Source organism: Populus trichocarpa, chromosome 14, assembly GCF_000002775.5.
Source record: "Populus trichocarpa isolate Nisqually-1 chromosome 14, P.trichocarpa_v4.1, whole genome shotgun sequence".
NCBI classification, from domain to species: domain Eukaryota; kingdom Viridiplantae; phylum Streptophyta; class Magnoliopsida; order Malpighiales; family Salicaceae; genus Populus; species Populus trichocarpa.
The window spans coordinates 5,966,059-5,981,015 of record NC_037298.2 but is presented as its reverse complement, the minus strand read 5'-3'; the positions used below and the strand labels follow the sequence as shown (position 1 = coordinate 5,981,015).

The window sequence follows — 14,957 nt, the reverse complement described above, 5'->3', positions numbered from 1 at the left end:
AACCGTTGTTTCCATGAACCAAAACTCTCGTGATGTCTTCTTTTTTTTCCAGGGCTTCCACAAAAATCAATGGTGAATAAATAAATAAAAATGTCATCGGAGTCGCATCGTGTCTTCACCGGCGACACGCACAGTTGTGGGATGGTGAGGCTAACAAAACAGTTCCAAGATATGTTATTTGAAGGTCACAGCAAAATTCGCCATCGAAACCTTACCGCCGATGGTCACAGCAACCCAGTTTGCAAATTCAAACCATAATCACAAGTCACAGCAGTTAGGGTACAAATATATTTTTTTATTTTATTTTGCTGAGAGGTGTGTGATGTGGCGGTGATCTAGAAATTGCTGATTTATGTAATAAATTTTAAGACTTTGCAAATAGATGAACGGTGGGTCCTACCATTTAGATGTGAGGGCAATTCGGGTATTTAATCTAAAAGAAATAGATAAGGTTGTGCAAATAGACAGAAGGATGTGCTCACAACAATTCCCCATACATATCGCAGTTATGACATTCATATCTGACTCGTTCGTTTAAAACTCGAACCACATGTTTGCTGAATCAACCTGAGGGTCAGTAAATCAATTTATAGATTAATGTCTCAATTCAAGTCTATTTTAAAACAATGATGTTTTTTATAAAATAAAAAATTAATTAAACTACTCAATTTTTTAGAAAAAAAACAATATCATTTTAAAATAAAATTTTAAAAAATCAATGAAAATAACCAATCATTTCAATTAAGTTATAAGTTGACTGTTAGGTCATCTTAATTTGACCCGATAAACTTTTAAAATACTTAAAAAAATACTAACTCAACTCATGCTTTGATTAAATAAATCAAGCCATAAGACCAAGTTTGAAAACCATAATATATACCATGGCATGGTATTTAAACTTAATACAATGAGCTAGTCAGAAAAACCTACAATCTTAAGCCTTATTCATGCAAGCCCAATAAAACATGAATTCATAAATTGATTAATCTCATCAGATTAACACTAAGAGTTTTGTTTTTTTCACTAAGAGCGTGATTTATAATTTAAGTTGTATTAAAATAATTTTTTAAATTTTTTTTTTTTAAGTTTCAAAATAATAAAAAATATTAAAAAATTATTTAAAAAAAATAAAAGTTTTTGTGGGGGCTAAAGCTTTTTTCTGGATCAGCCCTTGACCGAGTATAAACACTCAAAACTTTTGAAAGTCTTCAAAACCATGCTTAGGGGAAGAACTTCCTTGTTTGGTTTTGGGCTAGGAGTATACAATTGTAGACTTAGGGTGTAAAGGAATTGCATCAAGAAATTGGTTTTCAACTCCTAATATTGAGACCGCTACTATGCTACTCTGACCTTGCATTTAATTCATATACACAAGATTATGCAATTCTTATACACTCAAAAATACAATAATTGCCACAGCTAAATATCACCCTCATACAGAATTTGCAATATACTAAAAAACTAATCTCAATTTTTTATACAAACAAGGGGATACCAAAAGTCGAGAAGGGGGTACCAAACTCGAGCTATATATTTAGTCCATCGTATGCCAAAATTTGGTGATAACTTTGGAAACTCTAATTAGTCTTTAAAAAGGAAGGCGAAACTTCAAAATAAGTCGGTTTTGGGGTTGAGGGGTAACCAACAGCCTGGATTAATTCCTCCACAGTCAGCACATGAAACTTTGGAGGTGAATTAAGAGCAATGTTGTCGACCCGATGCTGAAAGATCTTCCCCTTGCTGTCAAGTTTGTACTCAGACAGGCCATCAAATTGAGCACTACTCTCCCATGGGACTCGTGGGATGCCATGGACTGTCCATCGAACCATAATCACATTCTCTGCAGGCTGTGACACACTAATGATGTCAACCCACAAAGCCCTGAAAAATATCCTTCCATGGAAACGCAGAGCCCAGAACATTGATTTATAACTCTCAATACCACCAAAGGTATTGATCGGATCTTTATAGACAATGTCATCCCTGAAATAAGCACAGAATCCATTAACGAAAATAATTTCCTTATAAGAGCACCTCTAAAACACCAAATAGAATAATTCTCATGCAAGTTATTTGGCATAGATCACCAAGGACCTCATTCCAGCTTTACCATGTGTTCGTGTATCTATGTGCCCGCGTGCATTGTATCTCCTACAAATTTGCAAATCATAAAACATGTTCACGCAAACCCTTTTAAATGACAGTGAAAACTGCACCACTGCCTTTTCTCCTACCTGATGACAGTCGCATACCATCAGCAATTATTTTGGGAGAATCATCTAAACTTTCAGGAACCTATTTGTAGCCCAACCCTATTGGAAAATAACATTAAAGATCAAGGCAACAATACTCTTCTGCTTGGGCATGCGCACCTCTTAATTTAACAAGACTATCAAAACAAATGAGCTCAACGTTTCTGGACAGATGAAGACTGAAATCAGTAATATCCATCCTTGGCAATAAAAGGCAAACAATCTTTTAACCTTAGAGCCACAAGACAAGCAACATATTCCTATCTAGCGGCTTCCGTTACTACCGAAACTCTTGCAATTTGATCATTTTGGTCCAATTGCCTGTACTGATAATCCATCATTATTGTTCACCAAATGGAAAACAGGGACAATAAATCCATGTTCAATTGTAATCTTTAGTTAAAACAATCCTAAAATTCGCAATGAAAGCCTTCCAATCACAACAGCTATATAAGAATCAGCCATGATCATAAAAGCAACACATAACACAGATTCAAAAAGGTCAATTCCATACTAAAGAAGCAAAAATTAAGTGCAATCCAAACCTGTAGATATCAAAACTGAGCTCTCTATAAAACAACCCGGGAAACTCCTCTCTCAAAGTCCTAATCGCATAACCCATATTCACATAGTAATTCTGCTTCTCCTCTTCCTCGTTCGTCCTCTTCGTTTCTTGTTTGACCGGAACCGAAAATTGACCGTAGAGCCTCACATTTTGATTCAATCCCGAAACCCTGACATCACTTCTAGCCCTGACACGAACATTAAGGCTCTTGAGATTTCTAGGGTTAGGGTTAAAGAGGATTTTTGCGGTGGAGATTTCTGGTGAAATGAAAAGAGCCATTAGAAAATTGATTTTGAGTGAACCTGAGAGGAGCGAATCGAATTAGAGGAAAGTGAAAAGACAATTTTCCATTTTCCGGTAAAGCTTTGAGGGGATGCGTGAATGGACTTGCTTGGTTGGCGGGGAAGAGAAAATCTGTTTTGGATAATGATTGCGATTTTTTTGGATAATTTTAGAATTATCTGTTGATTAAAACTGAATATATAAAATATCCGATTGGACACGCTGCATTGCCCTCGGATATTAAGACTGCGTTTATTTTTTGGAAAGGAATTTTTAAAAAATTATTTTTTAAATTTTCTTATATTTATTTATAATTAAAAAAGTTGATTAATAAAAAATACTTTCTAGTTAAAAGAAAATTTAGCTTGGTTTCTAGAAAAGTGTTTTTTTTTATTTTGGATGGAAAACACTTTCTGAAAGTTGTGAAAAAATTAAAAATATCATATTATTTGCTGATTATATCAAATTTGGTTCTCAAACTTTTGATTGCTATATATATATATTGTTTTGAATATTTGTTTTTCAATTTTACCCCTTAGAATTTAATTTTTATATTAATTTTGGTCCTTATTTTTATAATTGTTACTTGCTTTTTCCTTATCATTTTTTAATTGAAATTTTTTATCTATCAAATTTGATTTTCATTCTTTTGATTGTTACTTATTTTATTTGAAATAATTTATGAAATGTTAATTATTATTATTTTAATTTCTTCATCTTTTAATTTTTAAATTTTTTTAAATTTGATCTCTATTATTTTGATTATTATTTGTTTTATTTGAGATAATTTATGAAATTATATTTTTTTTCAATTTCATTCTCATTCAACTTTTTAATTTGTAAGATTTGTTTCTTATTATTTTAATAAACTTGAAAAAAAAAACATTAACAAGTTATTTTCCAGCTCATTTTCCATAACATAATTAAACAATGAAAATTATTTTTCAACTTATTTTTCATTACACTACTAAACATCAAAAAATAATTCACTTTCCCGGAATTCACTTTCTAAATAAAAAACTACTTTCCAGCAAACAAACGGACTCTAAGCTCTTCAATGATGACACGCTCAATATCCTTCCACCGGATTCGAAATACACTTGAGTATATTTTTAAAGTGTTAATATTAAAAATAATTATTAAAAAATTAAAAATATTATTTTAATATATTTATAAACAAAAAATAATTATTACTACACTTATATTACACTAGAAAATAGAGAATTGACTAAGTGACATTGTCAATGGTGATCTATCAAATCATGAAAACCAGCCACCGTTGGTTCAACATACTCCAAGTATTTATATGATCAGTGCTAGCTTTTTTGGCTAAAAATTCTCTCATTGATACCATCATACTGTATTATTATGGATCTTCAAGGCTTCAACCAGCTGCAAGCAGAAGAAATGGCTACCAATCTCCCGTAATTATCATTGACATTAATCAGTATTTATTCACAGGTAGCGACTGGCTATTTATGGCTCGGTTTGCTCCTAATAACTTAGTTATTGGACATAGATTTTCTTTTCTTTTGTATCAATTTTAATTTTCGTGGCTCATTTGCAACGAAGCTCTATAAATAGTAAATACTGTAGAAATCTTTTTACAATATTATTATTCGCTGTTGCTATATACACTAGGCTTTGCAAACTTGGAATGAAGCCGGGGCATGGCTGTTTTTATTACCATATATATGTGTGTGTGTGTGTGTGTTCGTGCCAATCATAGGTTTCTGCAAGAGGCAGGATATGGAAGGTACGGTAGATTTTGAAGTTGAAGAAGAAGGCCAAACTCTTACTAAGTTTGATGTTTTGGAACCACGATTGTGATTTATAAGCATAATGTGCTATGTTTAGTTGCCAAAGCCTCTGGCCGCGAATTTTCATCAGCTATCTGCCGTCACCAAACCCTCCAGACTATTTGTTGATAGGTGATGAACAATCTTCGCAGCAAAACCATGTAAGTCAATCTCTTTGGGGCAATAAGTCATGCCAATTAACCTTGAAGCTATCAGGTTTTTTTTTTTTGTAATTCCAGTTTGTGGATTATCCTCTCAAACCAAGCAGTTCGCCGGCCTCCCTTCTCGTGGAGCTTCAAGCACGTCACAAACTTCTTTTGGAGGCAATAATTTATTATCTTTTATGTTTATTTTCCATCTCCCTTGATTTTTTCTTACTCCCAACTTCTTGTGACTTGATCATTTGATGTTGAACTTGCCTCTTTGATGCGTTAAGGGGATGTGTGGAGATGCTGCGTGGATGGTTTTCCATTTCTCCGACCTCATTAATGGACAATGTCACGTCTTTTGAAGATCCTGTCTATGGAGGATTTAGTAGTCTGTATGGGAGGCAAGAACATGTATTTACACAATCATGAGGTAAGTGCTCTTTCTGCAAGGATATCAATTACATTCATTTTTCTGTATTTCAATCTTGAAGTCAGCATTTTGTATAGAAAATTAGAATGTAATGCATAATTATCATCATATGGTTCAGCCATGGTTATTCCAATTTCCAGGCTAGGCGCCTTAAGGAAAAGCTACGCAAGGAAGAATCTGGTTTGTCAGATGATACAATCTCAAGGCGTTTGTGGACTTAAAACTTAAATATTATGTTGTAGCCTCAACAGTTCTGCATTCAGAGGAATCACCTGTCACGGAACAAAATTGGGAATTTTCTGATGAAAGGGCAAGGAGATTACATGAATCCTCTTCCTTTAATTCATAGAATATTTATCTTGTCTTTATGCTATTGAAAGATGCAGTATGGTGCTCCGGTTTTGAGCAGGTAAATTATAATAAACAAGACAAGATTGCAGTTTTATATTATTCTCAGCATGAACACCTTGTAAATTGTCTAGTGGAGGGATAAGTTGTAATTAAGTAGATAATAATTTGCAATGAAGGTATTATAATTATAAGGTATTCAAATAAATAATATTCATGTCATACTACATTATATAAAATATCTTTTTTTTTTACCAAAAAATCTGACATATTAATTTGTGACCGAATTTAGTCACCGTTTTTTTTTAATCCGTGACAAATTTATTATTGAAATTTATGGTCACAAATTCCTCAGATTTTAAAATTTTCAACTTCTCTCCTTTTTCAAAATTAAAAACTCTTGACCAAATTTGGTCACAAACGCATTTTATTATGTGTTTTTTTTTGTAATAGAACTTTTTCAATCACGTAGCGTGTGCTAAGGATACTTCTGACAGCAATCATTCTGAAAGTAAACACAGCCCTGACAGCAATCATTCTGAAAGTAAACACAGCCCTGACAGCAATCATGGCAACAATAATTCCAGCAGTAATCACGGTAGAAGGAGCTGCAAGTCTCAGCCTGCAGTTACAGCAAGATTTCAAGCAATCAATCCAAAGAATCCTAGCACTAATGCCATGATCATTCAAGCAAGATCACAGGAGATTCCAATCATTCCAGCAAGATCACTCTGGCAGTAATCACAACATGAACTGCAATTATGTTTTCTAGCACATGACAAGCTCGTTATCCTCCCAATCAACCATAATTGTAATCTCAAGTAAATGCTAAGAGAATCACTATGAGTGTGTTTGGTATTGTGGTAGCTTTTGTGGTTGCGGTTTGTAAAAAGCAGTTTCATAAAAAGTACTTTTTGTGAGGTTGATTTTTAAAAAAATTGGTGTTTGGTAAAAACTGTGGTTGAAGTTGTGGTTTTAAAAAAAGCAGTTTTAGGTGTTTGGTTACAAAACTGTGGTTCAACAATTGTGGTTGAAAAAAAGCAGTTTTGTGTTTGGTAAAAACCGTGGTTCAAAAAAAAATTTCTTGTATTTTGTTAATATGGTTTGTGTTTTATATTTGATTGGAATTAAATATTTGATTAGAATTAATTAAAATGACATGTATAGACACATATATATAATTCCAAAACATAGGTGTTTTGTAATTATGATTACATAACAAAATGAAAAATTGTCATACATTAATGTACTCTTTTATTGTTCCATCAAACTATTGGCAATTCCATCGCGTACAAAATCCATACGTGAAGGCCTCTGTGAGCCTTGAACGGCCGAAGCCTGAACAGTATCAGGCAAAAAGTCATCTGGAATCAAATTGGGGTTGCGATCATACTCAGAAAAAACTGCATCATCTTGCGATCTCCTTCTAATATAATTATGTAGTGCCATTGATGCAACTACAATTTCAACTTGTGTTTTGTATGGATAAGCAGGCATGTTTTGCAAAATTCTCCACCTCTGTTTCCATACCCCAAAAGAACGTTCGATCACGTTACGTAGTGACGAGTGTGCACGATTAAACACTTCTTTCCGACCACTTGGTTGTCCACGACGTCTAAATTCTTGGAAGTGATACCTCTCGCCTTTGTAGGGACCCAAATATCCATACTCGTTTGGATATCCAGCATCAACCAAATAGTATTTTCCTGAAAAAAATAACATTGTAATTTTAAACAAAACTAAAAAAAATAATTATATTCCTTCAATTACCCAATCTTCAATTTAGTCAAAATCACAACCTTCTGGAGGTTTTGGAAAGTTGATAGTGCTATTGTCAATAGCCTCCAGAAAAATACGAGTATCGTGTGCACTGCCTTCCCATCCTGCCCACACGAACATGAATTGCATGTCGAAACTACAAGCGGCCATTACATTTTGTGTTGGTACACCTTTTCTTCCAATAAATGGAATTTGATTTGCAGCTGGTACGCATGCACGAACATGTGTTCCATCAATTGCACCAACACAATTCTACATGCCACAAAAAAATTTATAGTACTCATATAAACATTTATAATATATTTCATACTCCTCCGAACAACTTAATTAAACTACTTAATTATATATATATAAAAATTAATCTTACCTTGAAATGTGGCATAAATCTTGGATTCATAGCAATTTCTCTTGGTGTGCTCGTAAATTGTGGATCTACTGGTTTTATGATTTCTACAGCAAACAAACGTAATGATTTAAGCACTTCTTTAAAACATCTACTAACAGTTTCACCTGAATGCTGGAATCTTTCCTGCACTTGTCTATTTGACGCCCCAACTGCTATTGTAAATAGAAACATTGCCACCTTTTCAATAACGCTCATTCTTCTTGACGGTTTTAAGCCATGGTGCGTTTCCAAGTCGGTGCACAAACTCAACAAAGTTGTTGCGTCCATCCTGAACATGTTAACACTTCGTTTCCAATGACCTCTTAAAACCTCCGTCAACCAACGCATCCCTGTGTTATAGGAAACCATACATGGTTCTTTATACATATAATTAATATAATACGCGTTTATAGCTCCAGCTGTGCATAAATTTAATTTTTCCCTATCAAAATGCCTCCTTATAATAAATGCATCGTCATCATCACTATCACCGTCAATGTCGGCATCATCATCGTCGTCGTCGTCATTACTGTCGTCGGAGTCGTTTCCATTACTATCATCTCCGGCACCATCAACTGAAGCACCACTAACTCCACAACTAGGATAATTAATTTGATCTACAATCCGGTTCATTACATCATCATAATTACCATCGAAATCTTCATTAAATATGTTATTAAATCGTGGATCATCCATAACTTCAATTACATGGAAACAAAAACAAAATTATATGTTGTTAATAAAAATATTTAAATAATTAAATAACATTCAATAAAAATACTATCATAGAGTTGGTGCGACATAAGTTTTTTTCCATACCTGTAAAGCCAGCAAAAAAGAAGTATTCTACTTGCTTCCTTGTATTTGGTGCAATTGAAAGGTTTTAGAAGCTTGTTATAGAAAGCTATGTCATTGTAAAATATGATGTACACATTCCTCTTTATATAGAAAATTTCAATCCTCTTTACGTATATTTTACAATTTTTCAGCTTTCAAAATCAGTACATTCACATGTATGCATGTGCTGTAAAAGTAGCATATAAATCATCTTTTACAGCTCATATAATCATCTTTTACAGCACATGCATGTACACCATCCTGACATGTTTAAAGGAAAAAAAACAGAGCTAAAACTCACTGAACCAGTAGGAAGACAAGCAACACAGAAAAGGAAGAAAAAACAACAACATTAGTCCCATCACAGCTCACGGCAACCATGAAAAAAACACAAACAATTACTGCAAAAGGGGTTGCTTTTTCAGACCTCACAAGCTAACAGTAGCTGCCCATTCCTAACAATTACAAGTCACTGAACCAGTAGGAAGACCATCAACACAGAAAAGGAAGAAAAAGCAACAACATTAGTCCCATCACAGCTCACGGCAACCATGAAAAAAACACAAACAGTTTGCAAAAGATGTTGTTGTTTCAGACCTCACAAGCTAACACTAGACAGCCAAGGCAAAAACAGTATGCAACACGTCAATCTCTAGCTAACCAATTGAAAAAATTACTGCAAATGAAAGATACACAGCAGCATGTATTATGAAACCTCATGGCAGCAAAGAAAGAAGGATCAACAGTAAAGGTAAATTATAAGCAACAATCTGTCATTTTTTATTTGCCTTGGTTCATTTTTATCCCCCCCTCTCCCATTTGGACAATGAATCCTAAAGGGGTAAACAATGCAGCAAATATCATCAAATATTAAATTCGATGCACACATAAATGCTGCCTATTGATTCTTTATTATTATTACTCTCTCCATCTCATACAAAGCATATATCTTGGTTTCTCCTTTCATGCCTAATCTAACAGTTGCTAACAAATTGAAAAAAGTACAGCTAAGGAAAGAAACACAGCAGCATGTATTATTATTCCCAGCAGACCTCACGGCAGCAAATACAAATATATAGTTAACAAATCAGTTAAGGTAAATTACCAACCAATTCCATTAAAATGTCAACCATTGAACATTAACCATTGAACATTGTAATTCATTGATAAAATACAACATTACAACCAACAATTTCTCATACAAGTCTGTTAAATCCCGTAAAGCAGTTTATCTAGAAAAAGTTCATCAATTACCGCAAATACAATGCCTCGAACAAACTTCGGCAAATGGAAACTACTCTTTTAAAAACCGGCATCCCATTACTCTGCAACAATAAAACAAAACATGTATAAATATTGTAAGCACTTGAACATACTTAATTGATTAACAGTTAATATACTTTAGTAATACCTTGTCAGCTAAGCACGTTTACTTCGTTCATACATTCGCTGCAACCATCGCAACTTCTGTTGCATATCGCCCATACTGGACCACATTTCTCTTTTCCTTCTTAGACTAAGATACTCCGTAGCGAAGTCATGAAAATCATCGTCAACTGAAACTCCAGGAATGGAGTGCAGTTCAGCCATGACCTCGGGAATACTACAGCCTTCACGATCCATATTAACAGACGTCGAATCACTCTTAGTTGACATACTCTCAAGTAGATGATTGCACCTTGTCAGCAACTTAACACCAATTCCAGATGTTTTCTTCTTTCTACCTCGCACATCATAATGATCTCGTTCTTTTCTTTTCTCGCCGCTTTTTGTATTGGTGCTGCTAGACATATGTATCCCTCCAACCATTCGAGCCATATCAGTCTGGAAATCTGGAATCACATCTTCCTCCGAATCACCGCTGCCCTCTTCCAAACCATCATCAGCAATGTCGGCATTGCTTGTACCAGGATCAACACCACTGCCAGCAGGTACACCTGATGAAGGAGCCCATGCAAACGCTCCAGTTGCGACAATGTTGGAATACATTCGGTCAAATTTATTCTTTAAAGACGGCTCAATACCGACATGTCTGAATTTTTTGGCTCCTCTAATTTCCTGCATATAAATTAAATAAAGTAATGAAGGATCAAGACTAGTAAAATTTTAGGGCTGGAATTTGAAAATAATAAAATAAATTGTGCCGATGACAAGGAATGTACCTGAATTTTTTGTTTCCACCACTCATCACTAGCTGCAATTGTGCCTAATTCACTATTCCAGCCAACACCGGTTTCAGAAACCAGCTTATTCCATATCCTCCAATCCTTTTTGCATCCATCCCATTTGTTTTTCAATTGTGTTTTAGTAAATGCATGCCCAGTTTGTTCTTTAAATGATGTTATAAGAAATTTCCACCCCGGTTTATCGAAATGAGTATTAGGTCTCATTCCCATATCAATTGCCTTAATGCATATATCACAAAATATATGCAACATTTCCTTTGTCCAAGCAGCCTTATCAGAAGATTCAAGCCCTTCCATGATATCTTTTAAAACATTTAACAAAAGTTTGAAATGAATAAAAATGATATCAATTAAATTGTGGCACATAAATAAACCGTGGACTAATACAATAATAAAGCACTCAATGTTTAGCATTTACAAAAGCTGTGTGTTTGGCAAAAAAACATTAACCGTGCATGTATGTCAATGAGAATGTTCATGTTAATTTGTAATGAAATGTAATTGCAACCCATAAATTTTCAACTGTTCAGAAACTCAGTTTCAGCCATAATATTTGAATGATCATGCAAAACTTCATTGCCAGCATGCTGTTATCTCATCAAAAATAGAGGGAAAAAACAAACAGAACAGAATTTATTTATACATTCAAAGAAACCCAGCTTTCTTTCGCAGCATGCAAACACACAAAACTAAACAAAAAATTTTGATTTATAAATAAAAGTAGTCCTACATGACATGCTAATAGGAACTCATTACGATAATTGTCAATTGACGAACACACGGTAATTGATCATGCAAGTACACAGACATGTAATTTTTCATCTAAAACAAAAGAAAATGAAGATGGAGATAAGGCAGGAACTTACCTCAGTCTAGCTTGTTTGGTGATCAAAAAATTTCTGTTCAAAATAGCTTAAAAAGTTACTGTAAATATAAAGTTCAGTATAACATGGGAATTTTTGCGAAAAAGAGAGGAGTAGAACAACTAATCTGCTAGCTACCGTAAAGGAATCAAGCAAACACACATAAAATTAATTTTTTTCCTGGTTAAGGAATCAGCACAGATGAATTAGCCAGGGATAACTGTTATTTTTTATGTTTCTCATCATGCACAAAACAGAGTCCAAAGCAAGTTTTTAGCCTTCGAACAAGAAGATAGAAAACAAAATCTTGAAAAACAAAAAAAAACTAAAACCATTCAAGCCTCAGACCGTCCTAGTTCATGTATTAACAACAGTTTAGGCAGATCGATAGCCCTGCTTTAAGTGAAAATCAGGGTTTGCATCATTGGCTGGCAGCACAGTAATTAAAAAAAAACAATGAAAGCTGAGACTTGAAGACATAAAAGCAGAAAGATAGAGAGCATCAGATCAGTTTTTTTTCAAGCATATAAATCATAAGAACCCAAGAGTCTGAGCATTCAACAATTAAAAAGATTCGTCATTTGCCTCTCCAGATTGAAAAAAATAAATTCAAAGAATTGTTTAAATCAATGCAATAATTAGAAGAGGGGAAGATAGAGGGGGTTTTTGGAGAAGGTTCACGGCGGTTTAGGGCTGGGTTTTTCAGAAAGCCATTAGTGTCCCTTTTATAAAGATTTACAAATCAAAAATTTGTAATCGAGCATGCAGCAACAATGAAATTTTTCATCTAAAAAACTGAAAAAGAAGATGGAGATAAGGGAGGAACTTACCTCAGTCTCTGCGTTTTTGTGCTGCAAACCCCAGCGGTGTTGCAGCTGTGTTCTGCAAAATAAAAAACCCATTACAGAAATTAGATTTTGAGAAACATAAAAGAAATTGACAAAGGGAACGGACAATACCTGGTATCTCGCTCGTGGACCTTTCCCGGGACCAATCTCTTGGTTTTTTTCTGCAATTGTAACAATGGAGGGACGGATCGGTGACGGGTTGTGTTTGAATGGACAGAGGGGAAGAAAAGCTTGTCTGGCGTTGGTGGTTAGGGCAATTTTGGTGGTGAGGGAGAAAACCGCATGAAGGAAACTGATAGATCAACACAACACTGCTTTCCAGTGAATTTTTTGGGTTTTTTTTTTACCGTTGGGAAGAGTTTATTGCAAATTGATGAGGGTCTGAGAGAGAACAGTTGGGAAGCAATTGGAAATTGTCGGTGATGAGAGAGAGCAGAAACGCATGAAAAGCAAAAGATAATTGCTTTTCAATTTTTGTATTTGAAACGCAGTTTCTAATGGGACCCACGTCAAATTAACCTGCGGTTTGTAGTTAACCAAACAGGTGTAATATTGCTTTTTCATTAACCGCAGCCGCAGAAGCATTGCCAAACACTATCTATATCAGCCTATAGATGATATTGCAAAAAATATACTTTAGAGGAAACTCAAGGCACAAATGTGTTGTTTCTCTTATAGCGTATTTGTGATAAATTTTTACTTGTTTATCATCGGTTTTTCAGTGATAAAATGATTTTTTTTTAGTGACAAGTAAATGACTATGGACTGACAAGGCAAATTCATTTATTGCATGGTAAAAAACATATTTTTTAGTAAATTAATTAATATAATTAAAGTACAATTTCAACAATGAAAAGTGCCTTGTCACTTTAGAAAAAAAAAACAAATCAGTATTTCCTTTAAAAAAAATAAAAAAATAATTCTTAAATGATTACGAACTAAAAAGCATTTACAAAATCTTGCTTCTTTCGACAGTCCTTGAGGTTTTTCTTAATTACCGTCATCGACGGTAGTTTTTTTTTTTTTTCAATGTTTTCTTTCAATAATATTAAATTGAGCTTTATACTTTTAAATTTAAAGTTTTTTATTTTATTATATCTAGTTTAACTTGTTTATTTTATTCTTCTGGGATATTTTTTAGAGTTTATGGTTTTTTAATTTTATTCTTACTCTTATGAAGTTTTTAGTTGAGGTCCATGCCACGGATCTCGATAAATTAAAAGTAATTTAATGGACAACATTACTTAACAAAAAACAATGACTACGAAGTAGCTAGATTAATGAGTGGCCTTTTTTTATACTATGTAATTGTTTTGCTGCAGTATTTTCTCGTTTTTTTTTTTAAAGTGTAATCCTTCTTTTATTGTTTTGGATGTCATTTGAAGCTATAAAACTTACTTTGTATTACTAATTTATCAATGAAATATTTATCTTGAGAATAAAAAAATGCCCTGTAATCATCCACATTAACCACCGTAGTAAAAGAACTGGGATTTAAACAATGAATCAGCTCTTTTTCTTCTTCTTCTTCTTTTGATTTAGTCCTTTAAACTAATTTTCCTCAATTTAATCCTTTTGTTACCTACTTCTATAAGACTCATTTCTATTTAACTGTGAAAGATGAAATTAGAAGATAGATGGTTAGTGGCGGAGGTAGGGGGGCTGGCAGGGACCCCAACCCTGACAAGGAAATGTTTTTCCCAGCCTCTCCCTTGTATAAAATAATAAAATAGCTGCAAGGAAATGTAATTAAACACACAAGTCAATTGTTCTGTTCACAATTTAAAAAAAAATCAAGTTTAAAAACACCTTGAAAATATTGGCATTTCTTTTCTTAAAAATTATTTTGTTTTATCTGAACCCAATACAGCACTGGACGGATAAACAAGCTGGTCTAAACTAAACTAGTACATAAAAAAACTTTCATGTGCATAAAGGAGTGACAGAAAGGTTTTCACGGATCGTTCATGTTAAGCAGTTGGAGAGGTCACCTTCAAAATTTTATGATCCCTGTTAAGCAGTTGCTAGGAAGTTTATTTAGACTGGTGAAGTGGACTCTCGTAGTCATGTGATGCGGGCTTGATGGACTTATCCAACGCGTGGATCACGTGCAGACTTTTCTTTAGTGGGCCGGCCCAAGGCCCAAGAACAGCAAAACAGAAGTAATTACAGTATCTGAAAAGATACCATGGAACTCCCCGTGTTTTCGCTTCTCGTAACTGAGGTATAGTACT

At 34.0% G+C, this 14,957-nt stretch overlaps 3 protein-coding genes, 1 long non-coding RNA gene and 2 other non-coding genes across 9 annotated transcripts; 1 reads left to right on the top strand and 5 right to left on the bottom strand.

Moving 5' to 3' along the window:
* Positions 1–1,338: 1,338 nt before the first annotated feature.
* LOC7494123 (uncharacterized) lies at positions 1,339–3,264 on the bottom strand. Its single transcript, XM_002320130.4, has 2 exons — positions 2,798–3,264; positions 1,339–1,983 (listed from the first exon to the last, which is right to left on the bottom strand). The coding sequence occupies exons 1-2, from the start codon at positions 3,094–3,096 to the stop codon at positions 1,578–1,580; spliced, it is 705 nt and encodes a 234-aa protein (XP_002320166.1). The 5' UTR covers positions 3,097–3,264; the 3' UTR covers positions 1,339–1,577.
* Positions 3,265–5,335: 2,071 nt separating this feature from the next.
* Positions 5,336–6,962, top strand: LOC7492741 (uncharacterized). Of its 2 annotated transcripts, XR_008057243.1 has the most exons (3): positions 5,336–5,477; positions 5,618–5,886; positions 6,298–6,962. It is a non-coding gene; the product is annotated as an uncharacterized LOC7492741 (long non-coding RNA). The 2 variants fall into 2 exon arrangements; XR_002977516.2 differs by lacking the exon at positions 6,298–6,962 and having other exon boundaries at positions 5,618–5,922.
* Positions 6,963–6,985: 23 nt separating this feature from the next.
* LOC112323998 (protein ALP1-like) lies at positions 6,986–8,731 on the bottom strand. The gene is made up of 3 exons (XM_024584316.2): positions 7,972–8,731; positions 7,625–7,856; positions 6,986–7,531 (listed from the first exon to the last, which is right to left on the bottom strand). Exons 1-3 carry the CDS (start codon positions 8,683–8,685, stop codon positions 7,080–7,082), a joined length of 1,398 nt encoding a protein of 465 aa, XP_024440084.1. The 5' UTR covers positions 8,686–8,731; the 3' UTR covers positions 6,986–7,079.
* A 744-nt stretch (positions 8,732–9,475) lies between these two features.
* LOC7494122 (uncharacterized) lies at positions 9,476–13,318 on the bottom strand. Of its 3 annotated transcripts, XM_002320129.4 has the most exons (6): positions 12,835–13,318; positions 12,706–12,757; positions 11,879–11,911; positions 10,989–11,314; positions 10,238–10,884; positions 9,476–10,151 (listed from the first exon to the last, which is right to left on the bottom strand). In XM_002320129.4, exons 4-5 carry the CDS (start codon positions 11,307–11,309, stop codon positions 10,246–10,248), a joined length of 960 nt encoding a protein of 319 aa, XP_002320165.1. In that variant the 5' UTR covers positions 11,310–11,314; positions 11,879–11,911; positions 12,706–12,757; positions 12,835–13,318; the 3' UTR covers positions 9,476–10,151; positions 10,238–10,245. The 3 variants fall into 3 exon arrangements, with proteins under 3 accessions (XP_002320165.1, XP_024440772.1, XP_052302808.1); XM_024585004.2 differs by having other exon boundaries at positions 10,989–11,911; XM_052446848.1 differs by lacking the exon at positions 12,835–13,318 and having other exon boundaries at positions 10,989–12,792.
* LOC112324219 (small nucleolar RNA snoR20a) lies at positions 12,215–12,304 on the bottom strand. Its single transcript, XR_002977963.1, has one exon. It is a non-coding gene; the product is annotated as a small nucleolar RNA snoR20a (small nucleolar RNA).
* On the bottom strand, positions 12,375–12,449 carry LOC112324217 (small nucleolar RNA snoR64a). The gene has a single exon (XR_002977961.1). It is a non-coding gene; the product is annotated as a small nucleolar RNA snoR64a (small nucleolar RNA).
* Positions 13,319–14,957: the final 1,639 nt, after the last annotated feature.

Bases quoted from the DNA above. Each gene is read 5' to 3' on its own strand.
- LOC7494123 (XM_002320130.4), bottom strand. From the start codon at position 3,096: ATGGCTCTTTTCATTTCACCAGAAATCTCCACCGCAAAAATCCTCTTT. The intron at 1,984-2,797 runs GTTTGGATTGCA...TGCTTATTTCAG, and splicing joins CTCAGTTTTGATATCTACAG to GGATGACATTGTCTATAAAG.
- LOC112323998 (XM_024584316.2), bottom strand. From the start codon at position 8,685: ATGGATGATCCACGATTTAATAACATATTTAATGAAGATTTCGATGGT. The intron at 7,857-7,971 runs GTAAGATTAATT...TGTGGCATGTAG, and splicing joins GATTTATGCCACATTTCAAG to AATTGTGTTGGTGCAATTGA. The intron at 7,532-7,624 runs GTTGTGATTTTG...TATTTTTTTCAG, and splicing joins CTTTCCAAAACCTCCAGAAG to GAAAATACTATTTGGTTGAT.
- LOC7494122 (XM_024585004.2), bottom strand. From the start codon at position 11,426: ATGCTAAACATTGAGTGCTTTATTATTGTATTAGTCCACGGTTTATTT. The intron at 10,885-10,988 runs GTACATTCCTTG...ATTTATATGCAG, and splicing joins GGTGGAAACAAAAAATTCAG to GAAATTAGAGGAGCCAAAAA.